Below are 21,986 nucleotides of genomic sequence, written 5' to 3'. Positions count from 1 at the left end.
TGAGCTGAGCGCGGGCACCAGCCTGGTGTGTGCTAAACTGACCCCTTGGGGGCCACAAGGGTCTGGCTGGGATTCACGGTGAGGGCTCGGAGCTGCCTCCTTCGGGGGCCACCGGGTCCCAGTAGGTCTGGCCCCTCCTGTCACACCACTCTGCCTTGTGTGCCAGGGAGGGTCGCTGGGAGAACAGGGTGGCCCAAGGAGCCCCCTGCGCAGCACGGCCCCTGGGGCGTCCTGGCCCGGGTGCTGGTGCGGTGCGTGACGGGGGCCAGGACCGCCGCTCCTGAGGGGCTGCGGAGGGCGGCCCTGGGGACAAGAGGTCCCTGGGCTTCCCGCGACCCCACGACTGCAGCCCCGGGAGGGGCGGGGCCCGCGGAGAGCTCGCAGCGTGGGCCGGGCGCATGCGGCCAGCCAGGCCATCGCGGTGGGCAGGCGAGGCCAGGCCGCCACTCCCCCGCCCGCCTGGAGCTTGAGACCAGCGCCGGCCCGGCCGCAGCACCGCACCCGGGACCCACGAGGGGCGCGGCCGCGGGCTTCCGGCCGGACCGGAAGTGCCCGGTAACAGCGCCGTGCGCGATAACGTGATTCCGGCTTGAGGCGCCCTCTGTGCTCGCAGCTTCCGACAGGTGGCGCTGGGGCCCCGGGAACGCGCAGCTGGCCGTTAGCCCTGGAGCATTCTGGGAGTCACCGTGCTGCCTCTCCCTCCTCCCTCGTTTCCTTAATCAATTCCGGCTCTGCGCGAAGGAGCGCCGCCGTTTCCGGGGAGGGGTGGCAAAGGAGAAAAGCGAGGGCGCATGCGTAGGGACTCCACGGCCCGACAGGCCTCTGGAGTAGCGGTCCAACAGGCCTCGCGAGTAGCGGCCCAGGGCCTTGTGGGGGATGTAGTTCCCTGGCTGCGGACGCCGCGGCGCTGGGCCAGCGGAAGACTCGGTTTCCCAGAGAGCCGAGCGCGGCGCCAAATGGAGGCCACCAGGTGGCGGTGAGCCGGTAGGTTTGGGGCGAGGGAGGGTGGCGCTGACGGTCGGGTCTCTGGGAGACCGTCGTCCGCAGCCTACTGGCTCGACCCCGGAGACCCCAATGTGCTCCGTGTCTCCCGTGCCACACGGCCTGGGCCCTGGGACCCGAGCCACGTGAGGCCCGGACGCTGGCCCGCCCAGGCCCCCGACACGGAGAGCCTGCTGGGCCCATAGAGCGGAGAAAGCCAAGGGTTTGCTTCCAAGGGGAGAGAGCGCGGCGAGGAAACCCTGGTCCCGCTCCCTGGGAGCTGGCCTGCCCAGACCCTGGCCCCTCGGAGGCCCCCGACCCCGCAGCCTCACGCCCCCCAGCCCGGACTCGGCTCTGCCTCCGCTGAGCTCACCAAGTCCGCAGAGAACTCCCGGGTCTCTGTCCCCGTCTCTCCCTGGAGTGCCCCGCCGGTCAGGCTACTTCTCTGGGTCGCGGTGGAGTCCCCGGCCGTGCGGTCGTCGGGAGAGCGAATTTGGGAAGCGGGAGTCTGGTGGGAACTCGAGCTTCCCCTGCAGCAGTGTGTGCAACTGGCAGGTGATCTCTCCCTGGCCGGCCCTGCCAGCTGTGAAACACGTCGGTGGCGTGTGTCCCGTGCTCCCTTTCTCTCCTGGAGTTGTTCTTTCACTTTGGGAGTCATGCCCCAGAGCGATGGAGATCTCGTCTGTGTCTGATCTGGTGTGGGGCACTCGCGGCTACTCCGGGTCCACCTACCTGCCTGGTCTCTCGTGGGTGCACGACAGTGGGTCACCCTGGGCTACGGAGGCTTGGTGGGGAGGAGTCGGTGGATGGGTGGGTGAGGCTGGGCTGTCCTCTGAGCCTGGCCGTGCAAGCTGCTAGGTGCCCTGCTTGGCCGCGGAAGGAGTGCCGAGTGTGGGCAGCACTGCTCTGCTGGGGAGGGGGAGGTGTGTGGGGGCGGTTACCGGGGAAACGGCGCTGGAGGTTGCTGCGGGGCTTGCCTCTGCCCAGCAAGGCTGCCCCTGGTGGTGATCCACACCCCAGCTCCCTGAGAGCTTGACCCCAAGGTGCCAAGGACCTGGCGCAGACCCCTGTGGAGCTCCCAGGGCATCTCGCAGCAATCGGGAGCAGACCCCCTTGCCCTGGACCAGGCGGGTGGCCCAGTCTTTGAGGACTGTGCCCCGTGCTGTGCCCTGCGGTTAGTAAGTGAGCCTGCTCGGTGAGAGCGGTCTCGTGAAGCGGAGGCTGTGTTTCCCCAGGTTCAGGCCCGGGTCTGCCTACCCACCCCCCCTCCCCGGCCTTAGCTCCCAAGGACCTGCTCTCCGCCTGGCCTCTGTCAGGGCTTCGCAAACCTGGCACTGCCCCTTGGGGTTGTGGCACCACCTCTGCACCTTTGCCGTCTGATCTGATGGTTGGCCCTCCTCCCCCCACAGCCCGCTACAGTGGAGCAGCTGAAAGGAGCCGGACTGAGGCCACCACGCCTGTGCCAGCAAGGGGCCTGTGCCAGCACTCCGGTGTCTGCACGGCGACCCTCAGACAGGGGAGGTGAGAGGAGGGCTTTCAGGGGGCGGGGGTCCTCGGTCCCTTCCTCTGGACGACAGCATTCCTAACGCTGATCCTGCCGCCTGCCTAGGGACAGTGGGTCTACGGGGCGGACCTGTCCTACACGCATGCGATCGTCGGAAACGAACTTGGGCTGTTTTGGTCTAGGTGTGGTGTGCCCTGGGACACATGGCTGAGGCAGGGGCAGGACAGCCCCTGGAGGCTGAGCAGGGCACAGAGTATGCCACCCTGCCTTCTGACACCGTGTCCCTCAGCGACTCGGACTCTGACTTCAGCTTGCCTGGCAGTGCTGAGATGGCGGGGGTGCTGCCCTGGGAGGCCCAGGGGGACTCAGACCCCGACGAGCCCGCTTTGCCTCCCAGGGGCCACCCCTCGGCCTCGGCCTCGGCGCAGCCGTTCCACCTGAGGGACACGAGCTCCACCTTCTCCCGGCGCAGCCACAACATCTTCGACTGTCTGGAGGGGGCAGCCAGGCGGCTTCTGCCCGCTGACAGTGGGGACTGCGCACGGCCACCGGCGCCCTCAAGCCAGCCTGCGGCGGAGGGCCCAGGCGGGGCCGGCCAGAGCCCTGCCCTCCCGAAGCGGCCCCCCGTCCCTGACTATGTGGCCCACCCCGAGCGCTGGACCAAGTACAGCCTGGAAAACGTGGCCGAGGCCAGCGAGCAGAGCAATCGGGCCGCGGCGCTGGCCTTCCTGGGCTCCAAGAGCCTGGCCGTCCCCGGTGACTACACGCCCTCTTTCAACCAGGACCCCTCCAGCTGCGGGGAGGGGAGAGTCGTCTTCACCAAACCGGCCCGGGCGGGCGAAGCCAGACCTGAGAGGAAGAGGGCCTTGAGGAAGGCAGGAGAGCCAGCCGGGGCTGCCCCTGGGAACCTGGGAGCGGCAGGGGGCGAGGGTCCGGTGGAGCTGGCCCACCTGGCGGGGCCTGGGAGCCCCGAGGCCGAGGAGTGGAGCAGCGCCCCCGGGGGCCTTCAGGAGGTGGGCTTGCTCCAGGGGGCTGCCCCCGCTGGGTCAGCAGCGGGGCCTCCAGTGGTGGAGACCGTTGGCTTCCATGGCAGCAGGAAGCGGAGCAGAGACCATTTCCGGAACAAGAACAGACCCGAGGCCCCGGGTGCTGAGGTCTGAGAGAAGAGCCTGCTCGGCTGATGTTCCCTGACCAGGCTGGCGGAGCGGGGCGGCCGGGGTCGCTGCCCCCCTTGGGAAGGGAGCCTGCAGGCTGCTAGTAGGAGGGACCAGCATCCTGGGGCGGGGGGCGGGGGGGAGGCTCAGGGGAGTGGTCTCTGAAGCAGACAGCTTGCCTGCGGATGGCAAAAGCCCTGGCCACCTTGTGGGGCAACAGTAAAGGTTGTGGGTATTCCTCAGACTCTGTATCTCTGTATAGACCCTCACCTTAGGGTCTCCTCTGCCGTCCGCCACGTACAGGCTCCCTGCCCCCTCACGTGAGCCACCCCCAACTCGGTGTCAAGGGGACACGGGATTTATAAATTGACGCTCGGTTCCGCAGCAGCACATCTGCCCCCTGAAGGTGTCAGGGAAGGCAGACAGGAGCAAGCACGTGCCCCCTGTGCCTGGTGTGGGGCTTAGTGGAGATCGGCCAGCCCGCCAGGCCCCCAGAGGGGAAGGAAGGAAGCGGGGACCGACCTGAGCCGCTCACCGAAGCTGGGGGGAGCACAGGAGCCTGGACCCCGACCCCACAGGACAGGACCCCCAGGTAAACCCGTGTCCACTGTCCCCCGGCCTTCACTGGCTTGGTGTGGCTGTGTTCTCTTAAGATAGAACAGCTTTGGGGGCAGTGTCCTGGGGCCGTCGCCCAGGCCGGACACAGTGCAGCGCTCACCATGCCACGCGAGCAGTTGGGGGCGTGCGGGGTGTGAGCCCACGAGCGTAGTAAACACCCGGCCCCAGTCCTAAAGGGCAGAAGCAGCCACTAATGTTTCGGACAAATCAGTCTTTTGGCGGGTAACACAGGGTGGGTGGGAGACTTGCCCAGCAGACGGGAGGTGCTTCAGGCACGGCACTCAGCACGTGCTGTCAGCCCAGGCCGGGCGGTTCGGGATGGGGACCCACGGGGCTCTCCACCGGCCTGGGAGAGGGCCCACCATGCTCCCAGGTGGAGGGAGGTCCCGGGAAGGTGCCAGGCAGGGCAAGGAGTGGTTCCTTTTGACAAGGCCACTCGAGCCACAGCCCACTGAGGGCTCCACCGGAGCGAGGGGCAGTTCAGTGTATCTTCAGGGGCCCAGGACGGCCAGCTAAGGGCCACGTTCCCGCCTGCCCATCCTGGTCTGGGCCAGAGGGCCAGGCCTGGGGCTCTGGGAGAGGTGGGCCCGGTGCGCCGACAGTCCAAATGCTCAGGTGTCCGAGAGCAGCCGGCCAGCCTCTGGGTGCCCCCCGCTGCCCACACCCTCTCTGCGCTCGGCAGAGGCTTGCTGGTGTCCGTCTTCGGTGTTCTGAGAGTCTGGTGAGGAAGGAAGACCCCTCAGCTGCTGGGTGTCCGGTGGGGCGGGCCCGGGGAAGGGAGAGGTAGCTCATTACTGTGAACAGGGGACAGACCTGGTGGCTCTGGGTCGAGGGCTGGGGAAGCAGGGCGGGGCGCGCGTGCTGCCAGGCCGGGCCTCCGGGAGTCGACCTGGCCAAGCCCTCACGCCTGGCTGAGTCGATGGGCCTCGGCAGAGGGTACCTGCCCCACCCTAAGGACTGTGGCCAGCCGAGGGCCATCGGAGACCTGGGCCAGTCCCCTCCCAGGACAGGGAGAAGCAGAGATCCAGAGAAGGCAGCGACGGGGCACAGCGACAGCCCTCCACCCGTCCGCACATCAGCCTGTGCCCCTCCCCGCCCTCTGCCTTCCCCACACCCCACTTACTCCGGTAGGAGCCGCCCTGGGCCATGGAGGACAGGAGCGCTGTGCAGTAGTTGACCTGGAGGAGAGAGGCGTCCGGGGCAGCCCCAGGCCCTGCTGCCCCGTGACCCTCCCCTCTGCTGGCTGTGCCTGGGGGAAGGGGTGTGGGTATGGAGTGTGGACAGTGAGGGGTCTTGAGTGCAGGACCCTCTCCAGGGAGGGCACACCGTCTCTGAAGTCGCTTGTGGGGACAGGGACCAGGTAGTGGGCCTCCCCGGGGCCTCAGCCTGCCCTGGGTGCGGGGCTGCGGGTGAGGGCCCCCTGCCAGGAGAAGGGCACGAGGTCTCCCTGCCTACCTGTGACTCCAAGTGCTTGATGCGCTTTTCTTGCTCTCTCAGCCCCCCGAGGTGCTTGGCTATGATGTCCACCCTGTGGCAGGAGCTGGTAGGTACAGGGCGCTCCGAATTCCCAGATGCTCCCCATCCTCCCTGAGGCCCTTCGGGTGGGTTTGGGGTCCCTGAACCCTCTCTGGGTGGGGTGCCCTTTTCTCTCATTCCCAGATCTGGGTACAGAGAGCCCTTCTGAGCTCTCCCTGGGAGCTCCATGGGGGCAAGCGTTAGGGACAAAGGCAGGCAGGGGCCACGGGCGCCTGGACAGCTGGGATGGACCATTTTGGGGGGAGACCCAGAGGGCAGGGGTGGGGGTTCCACTCGGGAGACTCCAGAGCTGGGAGGACACCCCCTGTATTGGCCCCCCGTCCCCCAAAAGCAGGGCAGGCCAGGCCCCTGCCCCTGCCAGCCTCGGTCTGCCCAGCTCAGGCAGGTGCAGGGCTGCGGGTGAGGGCCCCCTACCCTCAGGTGACGGGCAGGAGAGGGCCCGACACCCCCGCGCCCCACTCAGGGTCCGGCCCTCCCTTGGGAGGTGCTGCAGGGGGCACCCGCGCACCTGTGGGCGGTTTTCCTCAGAACCTCCTCCTTGCTGTCCTTCCTCTGTCTCTCCAGCCTGCTCAGGTAGTTCTCCTTCTGAACCGTCTCCCAGGTGACCATCTTCTGGTCCAGGGGCTCCGCCAAGTCTCTCTCTGGGAAGGTCGGGGCAGCACAGGCTTGGCCAGAGCCAGGTGGGCCTCGGGGCCAGGGGAGCCCAGGGCAAGGGCAGCGGGCCTCAGTCACCACGGCTAGCCCCGGCTGTGAGGTGGAGAGAGGGGGACGGCCCCCCTGCAGAGAACTCCAGGCTCAGCCCTGTGCCAGCGGCTCTGGGGGTTGGGGGGGGGGGTTAGGGAGGGGGCACGGCCTCTCCTCGCCTGCCCACTGGGCACATCGCCCATCCCCCCCTGCCCCGCCCTTCCCCCCCCCCCCTCCCCGCAGTCCGGGGCAGCAGGGCCAGGTCCAGCCCTGTGGCCTCACCCAGGCGTGCCCGCCTCTGCTCAGCCCCCTTCTGGAAGAGCCTCTTGAGCGCCAGGCTCAGGTGGCTGAGGAGGATGAAGGGCGGGGCCAGGGCGGGGCGCTCGTGGTACTCCGCGATGAGGTGGTAGCGCTGGAACTTCCAGAACGTGTCCGCGTTGCCCTGCACCACCTGGAACGTGTAGCTGTGGGGCCGGCGTGTGGGTGACGGGGGCCACACGGGCACCCCCTCTCCTCCCAAGCTGCCGCCAGAGCTGGGGGGCACCCTCTTCTGTGATCGTCTCAGATCACTGACTTCCGTCTGTGGGTGTGTCTGGAATGCAGTCCACTCGGGTCCCCTTCCGCTGTCCTGGACGAGCCCGGGCCTCTGGTTCCGGAGGGGACAACCCTCCCCCTGACCTTCCCTTCCTCAGGGCCCTGCCCTCCCTCTGCCGAAGGGGAGCCGGTGTTTGGGGTGACCCCTCACGCTCAGGCCTTGCCCCACACAGGCCCCAGCCCCTCCCCGGGGGTGGAGAGACCCCCGCAGCCCCCCCCCCCCCCCCCCCCGGGCCGGAGGGATGAGCAGGTCTGGGCCGGGCCAGCGGGGCCTGGGGGCGCTCACGAGGGGAGGGTGGGGGAGGGGCACCTGAACATGGCGATGAGCAGGTTCATGAGCAGCACGTTGGTGACCAGCAGGAAGGTGACCAGCAGGAGGATGACCAGCCAGTTGGCATAGAGGTTAGGGCAGGAGGCTGAGCCCTCTTGCAGCAGGGGGTGTAGGGAGCAGTTCACGCGGGCTTCTGAAACAGGAGTGGTGTGGTGGGGGCGGGGCGGCCACAGGGGCACCCTTGGATCTGGGGGGCCTCCCCCTAGGGCTGGGGCCCCCGGGGACGCAGCCCCTGGCCGGGTGACCAGCTGTCCCGGTTGACGGGGGGGGGACTGTCTGGTTTAGCACTGAAAGTTCCCGTCTCAGGACACCCCAGTCCTGTCAAACCAGATGGATGGTCAGCCTGGGGGCACTGGTCCACTCTCCACCTCCACCTGACTGGGGTCATGGCCAGGGCCACACGTTCTGAGGGCAGAGCCATTTGGCAGGTGGGCACAGAGGACCCCAGTTTCTGCTGGTCGTTGTGTGGATTCCCCACCTCCCCACGCCAGAGGCTGTGCTCAAAGCTGGTTTGGAGAAAGCTGCCCTAGACACGGGTGACCGTGTCTCCCCCTGCAGGACTTCTCAGGGCCTTTATAACACTAAGGCCTGTCACATGGCACCCAGCTGGGGGGCGAGTCTGCATCACCTCCGAAGCTCATCTGGCCAGGCCGCCCTTGGCACTGATTGCCGCAGGCACCGTGGACACGGCATCTCTGGGCCATGCCAGCTCAAAGAATGTTCTCCGGGCAGTGGGAGTGAATGCTGGGTCTGGGAGCAGGCTGAGCCTTGCGCCCTGGGCAGGCACGCCCTGGGGGGCCCGAGGATCACACCTCTGGCCCCTCACCAGCCAGTCCCCTCCTCACGCTCACGGGATGGGAGGCAAGGAAGGAAGGAGCAGATATCAGTGGGTGAGCACGCAGGCCGTGTACGTGCGCGTGCCCGTGTGGACGCTGCACACGCCCGCACGTTCGGCTGTGTTTCTGTGGCTGCCCCCCTGGTCTTTGCGCTGTGACCGAGTCCGGGTGACACTGGGGGCCTCTGTCCCTCTGTCTACACCTGTGTACCTGTGTCCCCACTGTGCACATGTGTCGGGCCGGCAGGGGCTGTTTTCGTGTGTCCGTGGCTCCCTCTCTGGGGGGAGGCCCTCTCCTAACGTCCCCCGAGTCAGTCTGTGCCAGGAGCCCACGGTGAGCTGCGAGCGTGCAGAAGGGGGTGGGGAAGCAGCATCTTCCCAGACCCTGCCCTGCCCTGGCCTGTAGGTCTGCTCGGGGCCGATTCCGGACCCTCCTCTCTCCCCTGCGCCCAGGCCCGGGACCAGTGAGACCCCTGTGACTCTCGGAGGCGCCATGAGGCCAGGCTGGAAATTAAAGTGTCCATGGGTCTGGAGGCCAGACCAGGAGCTCCGCCCCAGGGCTCCGTCCTGGCACACGGGGACCGGACGGCGAGGGGGGGGGCGCTCTGGGCTCCGGGACCCCAGGGTGCACACGTTACTGAATCACCACAGTCCTGCCCCGCGTCGTGGTGTGGCCCAGAGGCCTGAGCAGACGGGAAGCCCAGGCCGCGGGAGGGGAAGGGGCCCGCGCAGGACCCTCAGTGGGCTGGCCCCGACCCGGCCCCGGTCATGGACTTTGTGCTACAGCCTGCACTCGGGCCTTCCCGAGGCAGCCCCCGGGGCTAGGACCGTCCACCCCCCACCCCCGGAAGTCTGCACAACCTCTGCCCTCCCCTGGTGGCCCCGGGAGTGACCCCACCCCTGCCCTCCTCCAGAGGGTCCCTGCAGTGCAGGGCTGGGCAGGGGCCAATGGGGAGGGCAGCCAGGGCCTGGAACACTCAGATGAGCAAAGGAATCCCAGCTGGGCGGTGGAGGGGGGGAGGGAGGGGGGAGGTGGCGCTAAGAAAACAGTCCAAGGAAAGGGGCTTTCAGAACACCCCAGTTAGCCGGTTCCCCCGGTGGCAACGCCCCTCCCCATCTTGGCGGCTCGGGTCCGCTCCCCTCACACTCTCACCCCACTGACAGACACTCAGTGCGTGTGGCGGGCACCCGACCTCGTCTCACTGGCTCCGGCGGCTGGGGCCCGGCCTTAGACACCATGTGCCCGGGGGCGCCCTGGAGCCCCGGTGGCCCTGGTCCGGCACCAGCCTGAGTGAACGGCCCTGACGCTGGCTCACCGTCCCGGAGGGGCTGGTTCCCTCTCCTCCTCCTCCTCCTCACCGAGTCCCAGCCGGGTCGGGGGCTTGCCCCCCAAGCCAGGGCTCCCCTACACCTACCAGCCCCCACGGCGGAGCGGCTCTGCCTCCCGCACCGTCCCCACAGTCCTGGGACAGTCTCGGAACCTATGCTGGCTGGCCCTCGGCCCTGCACAGAGGCCGCCTGCAGACGGACGGGAATGGCCTCGGCCCTGCCCCCGCGGCACCTGCCCTGGCACAAACCATCCCAAAGCAGGCCGGCCTCCGGGCCCCCCAGCAGAGGCTGCCTTGCAGCCTCCTGGTGCCTCAGTTTCCAGCCTGGGGCCCACAGGGAAAGGTCTCTGTGACCAACAAAAGTCCTCCCGGAGCCGCCCCTGGGCTGGGCCCGACCCTGGGCAGGTGTGTGGGGCCTGGGGACTGTCCTCAGGGGCCTCCCCATCTCAGCCGGCTCCTCTCCAGGGCCCCACGTCCAGGGTCTTCTGAAAGGAGGCTCCGTAAACTGGACCCCATGTGACAGCACCGTAGGAAGCAGGGGATCTTGTGTCCAGCTGGCTCAGGGACACGCCCCCCCCCCCCCCCCCTCCGCCAGGCTGCCTGCTGACCATCGATCTCGTCCAGCGGGATCTGCCCGAAGATCTGCAGGTAAGGCCGGTACAGCACGCGGCGGAAAACCCACTCCAGGCGGCCGTCGTTGGGGTGCAGCAGGGCCTGTGTGGTCACGCCGTAGGCCACCAGCCACACACTCAGGAAGAAGAGGAAGAAAAAGACGTCCTTCATCTGGGGAAGAACGGAGAGTGTTAGCGGCCGCCTGGCTGGCGGGGGGGGGGGCGCTATTTCACTAGCTCCCCACCCCCACCCCGGCCCCCAGGCGGGACCCGGGGCTCACCATCCGCTCCACAATGATGATCTTGGGGCCCAGCTGCTTGTGGATGGCGAAGATGTGGATGAGTCGGAGCGTGAACACCATGAAGTCCACGGCGAGGACCGCGCGGCCCGCCTCAAACACTGAGGGCAGCATCCTGGGGTGGGGCCGTATGGGGGTGCCGCTAGTGCCCAGAGAGGGGAAGGAGCTTCCCCCAGGACACACAGCATGGGGGCCAAGGACAAGCCGGGCCTTCTGAGGCCTTCCGAGGCTTCGTCCTGAAGCCGGCCCGCCCAGCGGCCCACCCGAGGGGCCCGCATCCCAGGCCTCTGGGCCCCAGAGACCTGCAGGTGACGCCGACGACGAACAGGAAGATGGCCACCATGTCGCACTTGTTCCAGTGGTCTTCCACGTAGAGGGTGAGCTTCTTCACCAGACGCGTGTCCTCGTCCGTGAAGAATCCCTGGCAGAGGGCAGAGGGGCGGGCGGTCCACTGACAGCTGGCTGGGGACGCCCCGCCCCGTCCAGGCCAGTGGGAGCGGGGCAGGGGGGGGGGGGCGGGTCCCACCACTGACCTGCCGGATCTCTTCCAGCACCAGTGTGAAGACCCAGAAGTACAGGGTGACCTCGGGCCCAGACGGCCCCTGGGGAGGTGGCCTGAAGTCCACCAGCAGGACGTAGGTGAACAGGAACAGGAAGGCAAAGTACATGACCACGTTCCCCAGGAACACGGTCACGGGCGCCCCCCAGAACATCCGCCAGCGCGTCAGCAGGAAGGCAGCACGTGGACCTCGGTCACCCCGAGCCCTTGGTGCCCCGGTCAGCGCGTCCCGCCTGCGCCGCGAGGAGAGACCACGGATGGCGGTGAGGCCGGCGGCAGGGGCCCCACGGAGTGAGTCCAGCCCCCTGGCCGGCCCGCCCCACGGCCCTCACCGGCTGCCCGGGCTGCACAGCAGGCTCCTCTCTGAGTCCAGGCCGTCCAGCTCCTGGAGGCCCTCGGGGACCGTCCTCAGCAGGGCCTCCTCGCTGTGAGCACGGGGCACCCTCAGGGCCCGCGGGAAGGGCACCAGAGCACCCAGCCAGCAAAGGAAGTGCAGGGGGCCCTGGGGAGGGATGTGGGCGGGGTCTTTGCCCAGTGGGGGCCCCCCCCCACCTCCCCCGGCGGCTGCCCGCACCCGACAGACCTGAAGGTGATGAGGTTGGTGTAGATGAGGGCCGGGCAGAGGAAGGCCCCCAGCAGCCGCAGGATGGCCGTGCCCGAGGCCATGTTCCCCCACCAGATCTTGGTCAGGAAAGCCTGAAATAAAGGCACAGCCTCCGGTCCCCCACCCCCACACCTCTGCCCATGCTGGGCCGGACACCGGGCGTGCCCGTCAAGGCTCGGCTGAAGCATCGCCCCCCCCCCACCCCACTGTCCGTCCCGGTGGGGACAGCCTTCAACGGGGAGGCCGGGATTTGGGGTCTGGGAGGGCTGAGCTGAAGAGGTAGCACTTCCGCTGAGACCCCAAGTGGAGAAAGGGCTGGCGACAACAAGAAGGGCAGCCAGGCAGGTGCCGTCCAGGAACCGAGCAGCCCCTGCCCTGCACGGCCAGGACACGGAGGGCAGTGGGGGGGGGGGGCACCCGGGGCGCCTCCTGTCTGCCGTCCGCTTTGCCCCTGACGGCCTTCCCCGAAGCCAGACCCTCACCTGCACCCCGTCGTGGGCAAAGAAGGCCTTGGTGTCGGCCTCGGTGGCCAGGTGCAGACAGGTGGTCCTGCTCCAGCAGCGGTTCCGACGCACCAGCAGGGCGAAGGCGCGGTCCTCGCTGCTGCGGTAGCACTCGGAGAAGAGGCCTGCCCGAGGGCGCCGGCCGCCCGCACTCGCCCAGGCGCCCCCTCCCTCCTCTGCCCTGCGCCCGCCGCCCCCCCCCCACCCACCCCGGGGGCTGCCGAGGCCCGCCCGCCCGACCTGCCCAGGGCCCTCCCCTCCCCCGTCAGTCACCCCAAACGTCCCGAGGGGGTAGCAGGACCCGGCGTGGGCCCAGGGCCTGGGGTACCCGTCTGCCCCGCCCCGGGCCCCGCTGCGCCCCGCCCCGCCCCGCCCCGCCGGGCCGGTGGCTCACCCAGGGCCAGCTGCTCGTACTTGGCCTCGCTCCCGCCGCGGCCCCCCTCGGCCCCCGCCTCCAGGTGGGACATCTCACGGAGGATCTTGCAGGCGGCCAGAGCGGCGGCCACCCCCTCCTGGCCCTGGGAGACGGGGTCTGAGGAGGCCGCCCGCCTCGCGCCCACCACGCCGCCCCAGTCCGGGGCCCACCCACCATGGCCCAGAAGTAGGCGGCCATCTCGTGGCGGTTCTGCAGCACGGCCCAGAGGAACAGGTCCCGCCACGGGTTCTCGCTCCTCCGGCTCAGGTCCGGCAGCCCCTTCCGCGCCTCGGGCCGCCCGGCCGGGCCCCGCTCCTGCGGGACCGGGCCGTCAGCGTCCGGGTGGCCCGGCCCCGCCCCGCCCCGCCCGGCCCAGGGCCCCGCTCACCGCCTGGTAGAGCCCGCGGCAGGCGTCGTGCAGGAAGTCCTTGAGCAGGCGGGACACCTCGTGCAGGGAGAAGGCGGGCGGGCCCTCGGGCGGCTCGCGGGCCTGCTGGGCGCCCAGGCCGGCCAGCGTCAGCCGGCCCTCCTCGTGCTTGCGCCGCAGCAGGTGGAACAGCAGGCTCTTGGGGGGCGCCGAGCGGTACAGCTGCTGCAGCCGCCCCAACGTCAGGAAGTCCGCCACGTCGGCGCCGTTGTCCACGAAGAGGCGCACGAACTCGGGCTTGTCGCTCACCAGTGCGTCCATCATCACCTCCTCCAGGTCGCGGGACTGGGGCCGCCGCCCGACACGCCGGGGGCGGGGAGAGGGGCCGAGTGAGCGGGAGCCGTGGCCTCCCTGCCCCCCCCCCCCCCCGTCGGCCGCGTGGGGCAGAAGGGGCCCCCCGCCGGCGGCCCTCGGGGCGCCGCCTGCCCCCAGGCCCTCAGCTCGGCGCTCGCCCCTGTGTTGGCCAGAGGCGAGGCTCCGGAGGCGTCAGCCGGCGGGCGGGCGGGCGGGCACCTTCCACTCCACGTCCCCGTTGAAGATCTCGCTCTTGGCGATGTCCACGCGGTCCCAGGCCACGGCCAGCTTGAGCTCGTCCAGGTAGTCCTGTGCCTCCTGGCTGTGGCTCTTGCAGGCTGCGGGCGGAGCGGGCGGGAGGTGAGCGGCGAGCCCGGGGCCCCTGGCGGTGGTCTTCCGGACCCGCAGCCGTGGAGCCGTGGCCCGCGTCACGCCCTCTGAGTGACGGCGAGAGGCCCACGGCGCCGCAAGGTTGTCGGCAGAAATGATGGCTCCTGGGACCCCGACGGGACAGGGTGAGCGGAGCCGGTGGGGGGGGGGGGGGTGGACGGTCTGTCTGGAGGAGCTTCCGGCCCCCCGCCGTCGAGGTCGTCCCGGCCCCCCGGCCCCTCCCGGCCTGGCTCTGTGTCTGGCTGCCCGAGGTCAGGCCCTCGGCACGGCGTGTCCCCGCCATGAAAAGCCTCTCGAGGGGCAGCCAAACGGCAGGGACAGCACAGGGTCTGTCATAGAGGAACAGAGAGACACAGCGCGGTCCCTCCGCCCCGTGGAGTGTCCCTCAGCCCTGCAAAGCAGGGAGGCACCAACAGGCCACAGCGTGGATGCTCTGCAGAAACACGGGCTCGGAGGAGGGAGCCGAACACCGCCCACGGCGGGAGCCCACGGACGGGAAGGGCCCCAAAGAGGCAAATCCGTCCACACAGAAAGCGAGCTGGTGGCCACCGGGGGCCAGGGAAACGGGCAGCGACTGACCCAGACTGCCTTTGGGGCAATGCAAACGTTCTGGAACTAGACAGTGGGGATGGTCGCACAACTCGCAAACGTACTAAAAGCCGCCGGATCGAACACTTCAGTTTCTGACGTTACAGCAAGATATGTCAGACTGAAACTTGTCGAGCACAGAACGCTGGACAAATTTGCACAGAAGCCGGGGCCATCCCTGTGTCGTTCCAGTTTTGTTACATGTGCTGCTGGAAAGGCGAGCACTGGGCCCCGCACGCAGGCACAGGCACTCAGGCACACGCTCACTCACACGGGCACACGCCCGCACGTGACGCACAGCAGAGGGGTGCCGTCCCGGGAGTCCTGGCTGCTGATTGACGTGGTCCCTGGGCGGTGGCCCGGCCCCATGCACGTGTCAGATCCCGGAGGGTGAGGCCCAGGACGGGGCGGGTGCGGGAAGCAGCCCCGCACAGCTGGCGCCCCAGCTCACCCCTGCCCCTGCGCCCTCACCTTTTATCAGGGCCTTCAGGATGATGGTGTCCAGCTCCTCAGAGCCCTCCTGCTCGAAGTCGTGCACGGTGAGCAAGTGTGGGTGGGAGGTGATGTTCTGCAGCTGGGACACCGGGACAAAGGCCCTGAGTGGCCCTGGGGGCAGGGGGCAGGCCAGGGGCGGGCCTGAAGCCAGAGCGGGCTTGGAGGCTTTGTTGGGGAAGGGAGGAGGCTGGGCCCTCCCTCGTGGACAGGGGGCACGGAGACGCCCAGCAGGACTTTCCCCCGGGGGCGGCCCAGCGGGAGGGGGGCCTCGTCCTACGGGGGGGCCCCTACCAGCTGGGTCCAGTGCACGACGTCCTCCCAGCACAAACGTTCTCCGGGAAACTTCTCTTTGAACTGCTTCTCCACTGCCTGGGGCACCAGGAGGTGGGGCTGGTTCACGAAGGCAGCCAGCACGTCCGCGATGCCCCCTGAGCCCGCCAGGATCAGCCACGGGGCGGCGTGCTCCACGGCCCTGGAGATCCTCTGAGGCCGCGTGGCGGGGAGAGTGGACCCCGAGTCAGCTCAGGGGCCGCCCTGGGCCCACGTGCCACAGGTACCCCGTCCCAGGCCGGGGGGGGGGCCCTGCAGGAAGCCGCAGCCGGCCAGGGGGCTCCCGCCAGGCCCCCACCTCCCTCCCCTGCCCTACCTCCAGGGTGCTGGGGTCGCCGTTGACCAACAGGCAGAGGACGGGGATCTCGATGCTGCTGGTGCCTGCAGACAGAGCACCGGCCAAGTCCTCCCAGGTGTCCGAGCAAGTGGGGACCCTGGCACCCTCCCCGTGGGGTGGGCACCCAGGCTCTGGCCATCACCCCCAACATTATCTAGGGAGACACCTGCCCGGAGGCTTTTTCTAGTGAAGCGTGGGCTCCAGGCTGCATATCACATACAGACACACGCCCCTTCGCTTGGGGACAAGGACGCCAGCCCCGCACCCGACTGCCCAGTAGGCCGCTCACAGATATTGAGACACAGAGGGACGTGAGTGAAGTTAAACACTCAGTCCCTGGCTGCACCGGCCACATTTCAAGCACCTCCATTCCCGTCATGGCAGAAAGCTCTGCCGATCGCCCTGCAGGCTCGCGGGAGCAAACCAAAGAGTAGGGGAGGGGCCTTGGTCAGCTTCGCCCCCAAACGTTAGCCGGAAACGAGAGTCCCGACGCGGGAGGACGCTGGGGAGGCAGGGAGCAGCGGGCCCCTCTGACTCCCAGAGCGGCCTCCTCGTTGAATCTAGAGGACAGACCGGTGCGTGCCGTCCAGGCTTCAGCGAGCCGGAGCCCCCCCCCCCCACCGACGTGGTCTAAACGCGGCCTCGACCGTGTTTTTATTCTTAAAGAATACTCAGTTAACACATATTTAAGCTGTTTATAAATATCGTAGGCAGTTATGTATCGTGTGTATGAGTTTTACTTACGCACTGGTATTTCTTAATACTAGAAACCCAGCTTTCAAACCCACCTCTGGCCACAGTCACACCCGTTCCTTGGGCAACACTGCCCTCTGGTGGCAGCGTACCTCGTGGCTAGCTTGGCTGGTAGAGGAAACCAGGCCTTTCGAAGCGTGCAAATCCGTTCCCTTCCCAAGCCCCGAGACCCCCTCTCTCGCCCCGGGGAGCCCCAGGGCAGGCGAACAAACCGGCAACTCTGCAACTCTGTCATCCGGCAGGAATGTCGCTGCCCAGCGGGGCCAGACTCCTAGCTGCGCCCCCACCAACGCACTGACCGCTTCCCATCCCAGACCCCCAGAGGCCGGGTCTCCACGCTCCGGCACGCTCAGTGCCTTCGCCCGGAATGCGCACAACCCCGTGCCCCCGTGACCACCCCCCCCCCACCCGCCCTGGGACAGGTCTCACCCCCGTAGCCGGTTCTCTGCTCCGAGATGTGCTTTTCCAGCGTCAGCCGCAGCTCCGTCGGCCCGTCCCCCTTCCCGGGAGGCCCGGGCTCCACCAGGACGAAGTAGGCGTGGTTGTTGTCCAGGGAGCAGAGGGAGCCCCGGCTGCTGCCTTCGGCCGCGGGGTAGTGGACAGGGCTGTCCTCCTGGACCCCCCCCCCCCCCACCGTGAGCCCTAAATGAGGGTTCTTCTGCCCAGGCCTGTCCCCACCCCCAGAGGGAGGGAGGGTCGGGCCGCCGGCGCCTGGGGCCCTGGGGCGTGGCGGGGTGGGGCGGGGGGAGCGGCCAGTGGGTCCTCTGGACAGAACCAGGGCCGTGGGACTGCCAGGCCCTGCCTCGGACAGACTCTGGGCGGGGGGCAGAGGCCACTTGCCGGGGTCACCCAGGCTTGCGGGCCGGTGTCCGGATGGGGCCTGGGTCCATTGGGAACCAGTCCTGGGCAGGGCCCTGGAATCCAGGTCCCCATGTCTGGTCTGCGCTGGCTGGGAATCTGGCAGACCCCTCCCCACACTGCTCCCTGAGCAATGCTGCCACCTGCTGGCCGTGTGCTGGGCTCGCCTTCCTCCCCCTCTCCTCTTGCCCTCCTCCCTCCTCCCTTCACGCCTCCTCCCTTCCTCCTTCCCCTCCTCCCTCCTCCACTCCTTCTTCCTCCTGCCTCCTCCTTCCCCTCCCTCCCCACCTCCCCCTCCCTCCCCTCCTCCCTCCCCTCCTCCTTTTTCCATCTCCTTTCCTCCTCCCTCCCCTTCTCCCTCTTCCCTCCTCTCCCTTCCCTCCTTCCTCCTCTCCTTCCTCCTTTGCCTCTCCCTCCTCCTCCCCCTCCTTTCTCCTCCCTCCTCCATCCCCTCCCTCCCCTCCTCCCCCTCCTCCCTCCCCTCCTCCCTCCCCTCTCCCTCCTAACCCCACCTCTTCCTCTTCCTTCCTCCTCCCACTCCTCCCCTTCCTCTCTTCCCCCTCCCCGTTCCTCTCCCTCCTAGTCCCTCTTCTTCCCCTCCCCCTCCTCCCTCCTCTCCCTCTCCTCTTCCCCTCCTCCTTCCTCCCTTCGCTCCTCCTCCCTTCCTCCTTCCCCTCCACCCTCCTCCTCTCCTTCCTCCTGTCTCCTCCTTCCCCTCCCTCTCCTCCCTCCCTTCCTCCCTCCCCTCCTCCTTTTTCCATCTCCTTTCCTCCTCCCTCCCCTTCTCCCTCTTCCCTCCTCTTCCTTCCCTCCTTCCTCCTCTCCTTCTTCCTTTGCCTCTCCCTCCTCCTCCCCCTCGTCTTTCTCCTCCCTCCTCCTCCCCCTCCTCCCTCCCCTCCTCCTCCTCCCCACCTCCCTCCCCTCCTCCCTCCCCTCTCCCTCCCAGCCCCTTCTCTTCCTCTTCCTTCCTCCTCCTCCTCCTCCTCCCTCCTCCCCTTCTTCCCTCCCCCTCTCCTCCCACAGCTTCACTTCAGTATCTCGGTCCTTCAGGGTGCCTGCCTCACTCCCTGAGCCTGTGAGTCCCCCGGCATAGGAGCCACTCTGTCCATTGCAGGCCTGGCGTGTGGAGGAGGGTGTCTGGTCTGCCGACTAACCAGGTGGTGGGGTGTGGCCGGCCTCGGAGAGAGCACCGGTGGCTTCCTCGGCGTACCTCCTACCCTGGGGTGGGTATATTTGGGGGCCACGAGCCCCTCCCCGCCTCCCGGGCCCAACTTGCCCGGCGGCTCGGCGCTCCGAGACGGACGCTTACCCGGGCGTCGTCCAGAAGCTGGTGGTGCAGGACGCGGCCCAGCGAGGCAATGCCGATGGCCACCACGCGGGCCTTGGTGGACGTGCTGGCCAGCGAGTGGTCACGCACGGCCTGTCCCACGTACCGGGCCAGGCCCACACGGAGCGCGCTGGTCAGGATCCAGGCTCCTAGGGCAGGGGGCTCAGTGTGCCCGGTGGGCTCGGGCCCCCAGGCCTGCCGGAGCCGAGGCCCCCCCCCCCCCCCCCCACCGCCTGCAGGTGTCGGCCGGACCCGAGCCTGGGAAGGTTGTTCTGAATCACGAGGCCCTGGCCTAGTCGGCTGTGCAGGCCTCTGCTGCACAGCAGTCACCTCGCGGTGAGGGGGTTCGGAAACCCCATATCCTTCTGCCGCCTTTTCTGCAGGCTCGGCGGGCCTGAACGTAAATTAGCCCAGTAACTGGGTTCGGACCCCACGACCGTCCAGCAGGCGGCTCCCCTGAGGCTGGCGGAGGGTGCGATGGGGGCCCGCCCTCGGGCGCGGGTGCAGGGGGGGCCGTCTTGCCGAGGCCCGCAGGGTGGGCTGCGCCTTCCGGGGGGGGACCCCGGCCCCCCCCCTCCGCTGCATCCCCCAAGCTGCTCCCGCTGCAGGCTGCAGGGAGGGAGGCACCGGGCAGGGTCTGGCGGCTGTGTGGCCGGGGCACGGGCTCCGGACTGTGCGGGCCGTGGGGCCCTGGCGGGGCCTCACCTGTGCTCTGAGCCGCCTTCACCAGCCCGTTGCGCAGGACGTCCCGCAGCCAGGACTTCACGGCGAACGGCCGCTCCTCACCCGCCAGGGACACCACAAGGTTGGGCACTGGCAGCTGCCACTCGGCCAGAAGGAGGTCAAAGAGCACGGAGGGGGCCACGCCGCTCGGAACCTTCACGAACTGCAGGGCAGGGTGGCCTGCAGCCTCAGGACGTGTGTGTGGGGGTGGGCATGGGCGTGCTGGGCATAGGGGCACCAGGGGCACTGGGTATGGGGGCACAGGGTTTGGGGGCACCAGGGGCACTGAATATGGGGTGCTGGGTATGGGGGCACTGGGCATGGGGGCGCCAGGGGCACTGGGTATGGGGTGCTGGGTGTGGGGCGCTGGGCATGGGGGCACCAGGGACACTGGGTATGGGGTGCTGGGCATGGGAGCACCAGGGGCACTGGGCATGGGGGCACAGGGTTTGGGGGCACCAGGGGCACTGGGTATGGGGTGCTGGGTATGGGGGCACTGGGCATGGGGGCGCCAGGGGCACTGGGTATGGGGTGCTGGGTGTGGGGGCGCTGGGTATGGGGGCGCCAGGGGCACTGGGTATGGGGCACTGGGCATGGGGGCACCAGGGGCACTGGGTATGGGGTACTGGGCATGGGGGCACCAGGGGCACTGGGTATGGGGTGCTGGGTATGGGGGCACTGGGTATGGGGACATAGGGGCACTGGGTATGGTGTGCTGGGCATGGGGGCACTGGGCACAGGGTTTGGGGGCACCAGGGGCACTGGGTATGGGGTGCTGGGTATGGGGGCACCAGGGGCACTGGGTATGGGGTGCTGTGTATGGGGGCACTGGGCATGGGGGCACCAGGGGCACTGGGTATGAGGTACTGGGCATGGGGGCACCAGGGGCACTGGATATGGGGTGTTGGGTACGGGGTGCTGGGTATGGGGGCGCCAGTGGCACTGGGTATGGGGGCACCAGGGGCACTGGGTATGGGGTGCTGGGTATGGGGGCACCAGGGGCACTGGGTATGGGGCACTGGGCATGGGGGTGCTGGGCATGGGAGCACCAGGGGCGCTGGGCATGGGGGCACCAGGGGAACTGGGTATGGGCCGCTGGGCATGGGGGAAACTAGGTATGGGGCGCCGGGCATGGGGGTCACAAGGAGGTGGGGAGCACCAGCATCAGGAGAGAGGCCGACCCCGTTTAGATGCAGGGTGGCAGCAGGAGGCCAGGGCGCAGGTGGGTCCGGCCCTCGCCTGACTCCTGTCTAGGCCTCCCTTCCCTCTCCGTGGTGGGGCCGGGCGGGGCGGGGCGGGCAGAGGAGGGGCCCTGGACGTGCTGTGCATGGGGGTGGGAGGCGGGGGGGCCAGAGGGCTGGAGTCGGGTCCTGGAGGCTCTGACAACGGCCAGGCTCTGGAGGGCAGCAGGCGGCCAGCGCTCAGTGTTTGGCGAGAGACTGGGAGCTCAGCGTGGGGGGGGGGGGTGGGGTGGGGATGCGAGACTTACCACGGCGGGGGCGGGGCCTTACCTTGCCTCGCTTCTTCCCAGACCCTCCGAATTCGATCTCGCCCCGGCACAGGTCCCGCGCCCACCCACGTCCGGCAGCCCTGGGGCTTCCCCGGCAGGGACCCCCGGCACCCCACATGAGGACCTCTCTGCAGGGACAGAGCCGACCTCCGAGGGCGTGAGAGGCAAACCCTGTCCCCGTCCCTGCAGGACGCCAGCGGCGGCCTCACTGGGGAGGCCACTCCCCCCCCCACCCCGCCAGTGGCCGGGCCGCGCCACGACGTCCACAAGGCCCCCTCGCAACCTGGCTTCAGCTGCTGGAGCCTCCCACGCGCCCCCTTCCCAGTGGGGTGGGGCGTGGGGGTGCATCTTAGCCCCTCCCCCCGGCTCCGGGCCCTGCTACTCACCCCCCTCCCCGGGGCGCCTCGGGCCGGCCTCTCCCGTCAGCACTTCTGCACAGGCTTTGGTGGGGGGTGTCCTAGAAACCCCAAAAGTCTCTTGGGCTTCTGGACAAGAAGCCTGTCCCCCGCACCCCCGTTGGCCCCCGGACGGGGATGGACACCCCGGTGTGCCTGGGCAGAGGGGGGATGCGGGTGAGAGGGTCAGGCTGGTGCACACGGCTCAGGTACAGGGGCCCCGGGAGAGGGGGGCCGGGGGAAGATGGCGTGGGGGGAGTGACGGACCACCTCTCCTTGCCAGGAGGCCGGGCGGGGAAGGCCCTGCCCCAAGCTCTTCCCCTCCCCCCCCCCCGTTTCTGGCCGGCCCCCAGGCCAGGCGCCCCTCGCTGCATCCGGACCATGTCCCTGCGGCCAGCAGCTCCACCCCACTCGGCAGGGACCGAGGGCTGGGGGCCCAGGACTGGCCCATGTGACCGGGAGCTGGGTCCCAACGGCCTGCCTGACTGCCAGCACCCCCAGTGTCTCCCCCACCCCCAGCCCACATCTCCCTGGTTTTCTCCGCGCCTGCCCGAGGGCCCTGGGTTCCAGGACAGGTGAGCCGCCCTGGCCAGTCTCCCCCACCCTCGGGTCCACGGCCACCTGTCCAAGTAGGGGCGTCGGCAGACCCCTGCCACTGAGTCAGTTCCCCAGCCTGTCCACGGTGGCCCCACCGGCCCTCTATCCCCGGGAAGCGTCCCTTGGTAAAAGGCAGCTCCCCGGCCAGGCCACCCTTGTGTCTTGGAGAGGGGCCACCGGCATACCGAGGAAGGGGCAGCGGTGGCGGTCACGGCCCCGCAGGCTTGACAGGGACCTACAGCCTCACACCCTCCCCCACCCCCGCCGTGTGCCCCAGAAACCCAGGCCCAAGTCCTAACTCCCGGCCCCCATGAATGGGGCCCTCTGGGCAAATAAGGTCTTTGCGAACGTGGTCACGTTAAGAGAGGACATTAAGGTGGCCCCTGACCCGGTGACTGGTGTCCTC

General features: G+C 68.9%; 2 protein-coding genes across 3 annotated transcripts; one reads left to right on the top strand and one right to left on the bottom strand.

Moving 5' to 3' along the window:
• The first annotated feature begins 656 nt into the window (after nt 1-656).
• On the top strand, nt 657-3,763 carry TSSC4 (tumor suppressing subtransferable candidate 4). 2 transcript variants are annotated; one of them, XM_042958773.1, is made up of 3 exons: nt 657-984; nt 2,391-2,502; nt 2,668-3,763. In XM_042958773.1, the coding sequence occupies exon 3, from the start codon at nt 2,689-2,691 to the stop codon at nt 3,643-3,645; it is 957 nt and encodes a 318-aa protein (XP_042814707.1). In that variant the 5' UTR covers nt 657-984; nt 2,391-2,502; nt 2,668-2,688; the 3' UTR covers nt 3,646-3,763. The 2 variants fall into 2 exon arrangements, with proteins under 2 accessions (XP_042814707.1, XP_042814706.1); XM_042958772.1 differs by having other exon boundaries at nt 2,591-3,763.
• Nucleotides 3,764-4,755: 992 nt separating this feature from the next.
• Nucleotides 4,756-20,738, bottom strand: TRPM5 (transient receptor potential cation channel subfamily M member 5). The gene is made up of 24 exons (XM_042958771.1): nt 20,590-20,738; nt 19,061-19,241; nt 18,332-18,504; nt 16,600-16,783; nt 15,397-15,461; nt 15,042-15,233; nt 14,727-14,829; nt 13,497-13,615; nt 12,945-13,268; nt 12,731-12,871; nt 12,536-12,659; nt 12,121-12,266; nt 11,618-11,730; nt 11,367-11,459; nt 11,009-11,267; nt 10,778-10,896; nt 10,458-10,590; nt 10,174-10,348; nt 7,382-7,535; nt 6,760-6,941; nt 6,302-6,434; nt 5,713-5,785; nt 5,381-5,435; nt 4,756-4,975 (listed from the first exon to the last, which is right to left on the bottom strand). Exons 1-24 carry the CDS (start codon nt 20,704-20,706, stop codon nt 4,869-4,871), a joined length of 3,465 nt encoding a protein of 1,154 aa, XP_042814705.1. The 5' UTR covers nt 20,707-20,738; the 3' UTR covers nt 4,756-4,868.
• Nucleotides 20,739-21,986: the final 1,248 nt, after the last annotated feature.

This window comes from Panthera tigris, chromosome D1, assembly GCF_018350195.1.
Source record: "Panthera tigris isolate Pti1 chromosome D1, P.tigris_Pti1_mat1.1, whole genome shotgun sequence".
Classification (NCBI taxonomy): Eukaryota; Metazoa; Chordata; class Mammalia; order Carnivora; family Felidae; genus Panthera; species Panthera tigris.
This window is presented reverse-complemented; position numbering and strand designations above follow the sequence as displayed.

Excerpts from the sequence above, each read along its gene's own strand:
- TSSC4 (XM_042958773.1), top strand. The coding sequence starts at position 2,689 with ATGGCTGAGGCAGGGGCAGGACAGCCCCTGGAGGCTGAGCAGGGCACA.
- TRPM5 (XM_042958771.1), bottom strand. The coding sequence starts at position 20,706 with ATGTGGGGTGCCGGGGGTCCCTGCCGGGGAAGCCCCAGGGCTGCCGGA. Across the intron at positions 15,234-15,396 it reads GCGACCCCAGCACCCTGGAG|AGGATCTCCAGGGCCGTGGA; the intron begins GTAGGGCAGGGG and ends ACGCGGCCTCAG. Across the intron at positions 11,268-11,366 it reads CTGTGCAGCCCGGGCAGCCG|GCGGGACGCGCTGACCGGGG; the intron begins GTGAGGGCCGTG and ends CTCGCGGCGCAG.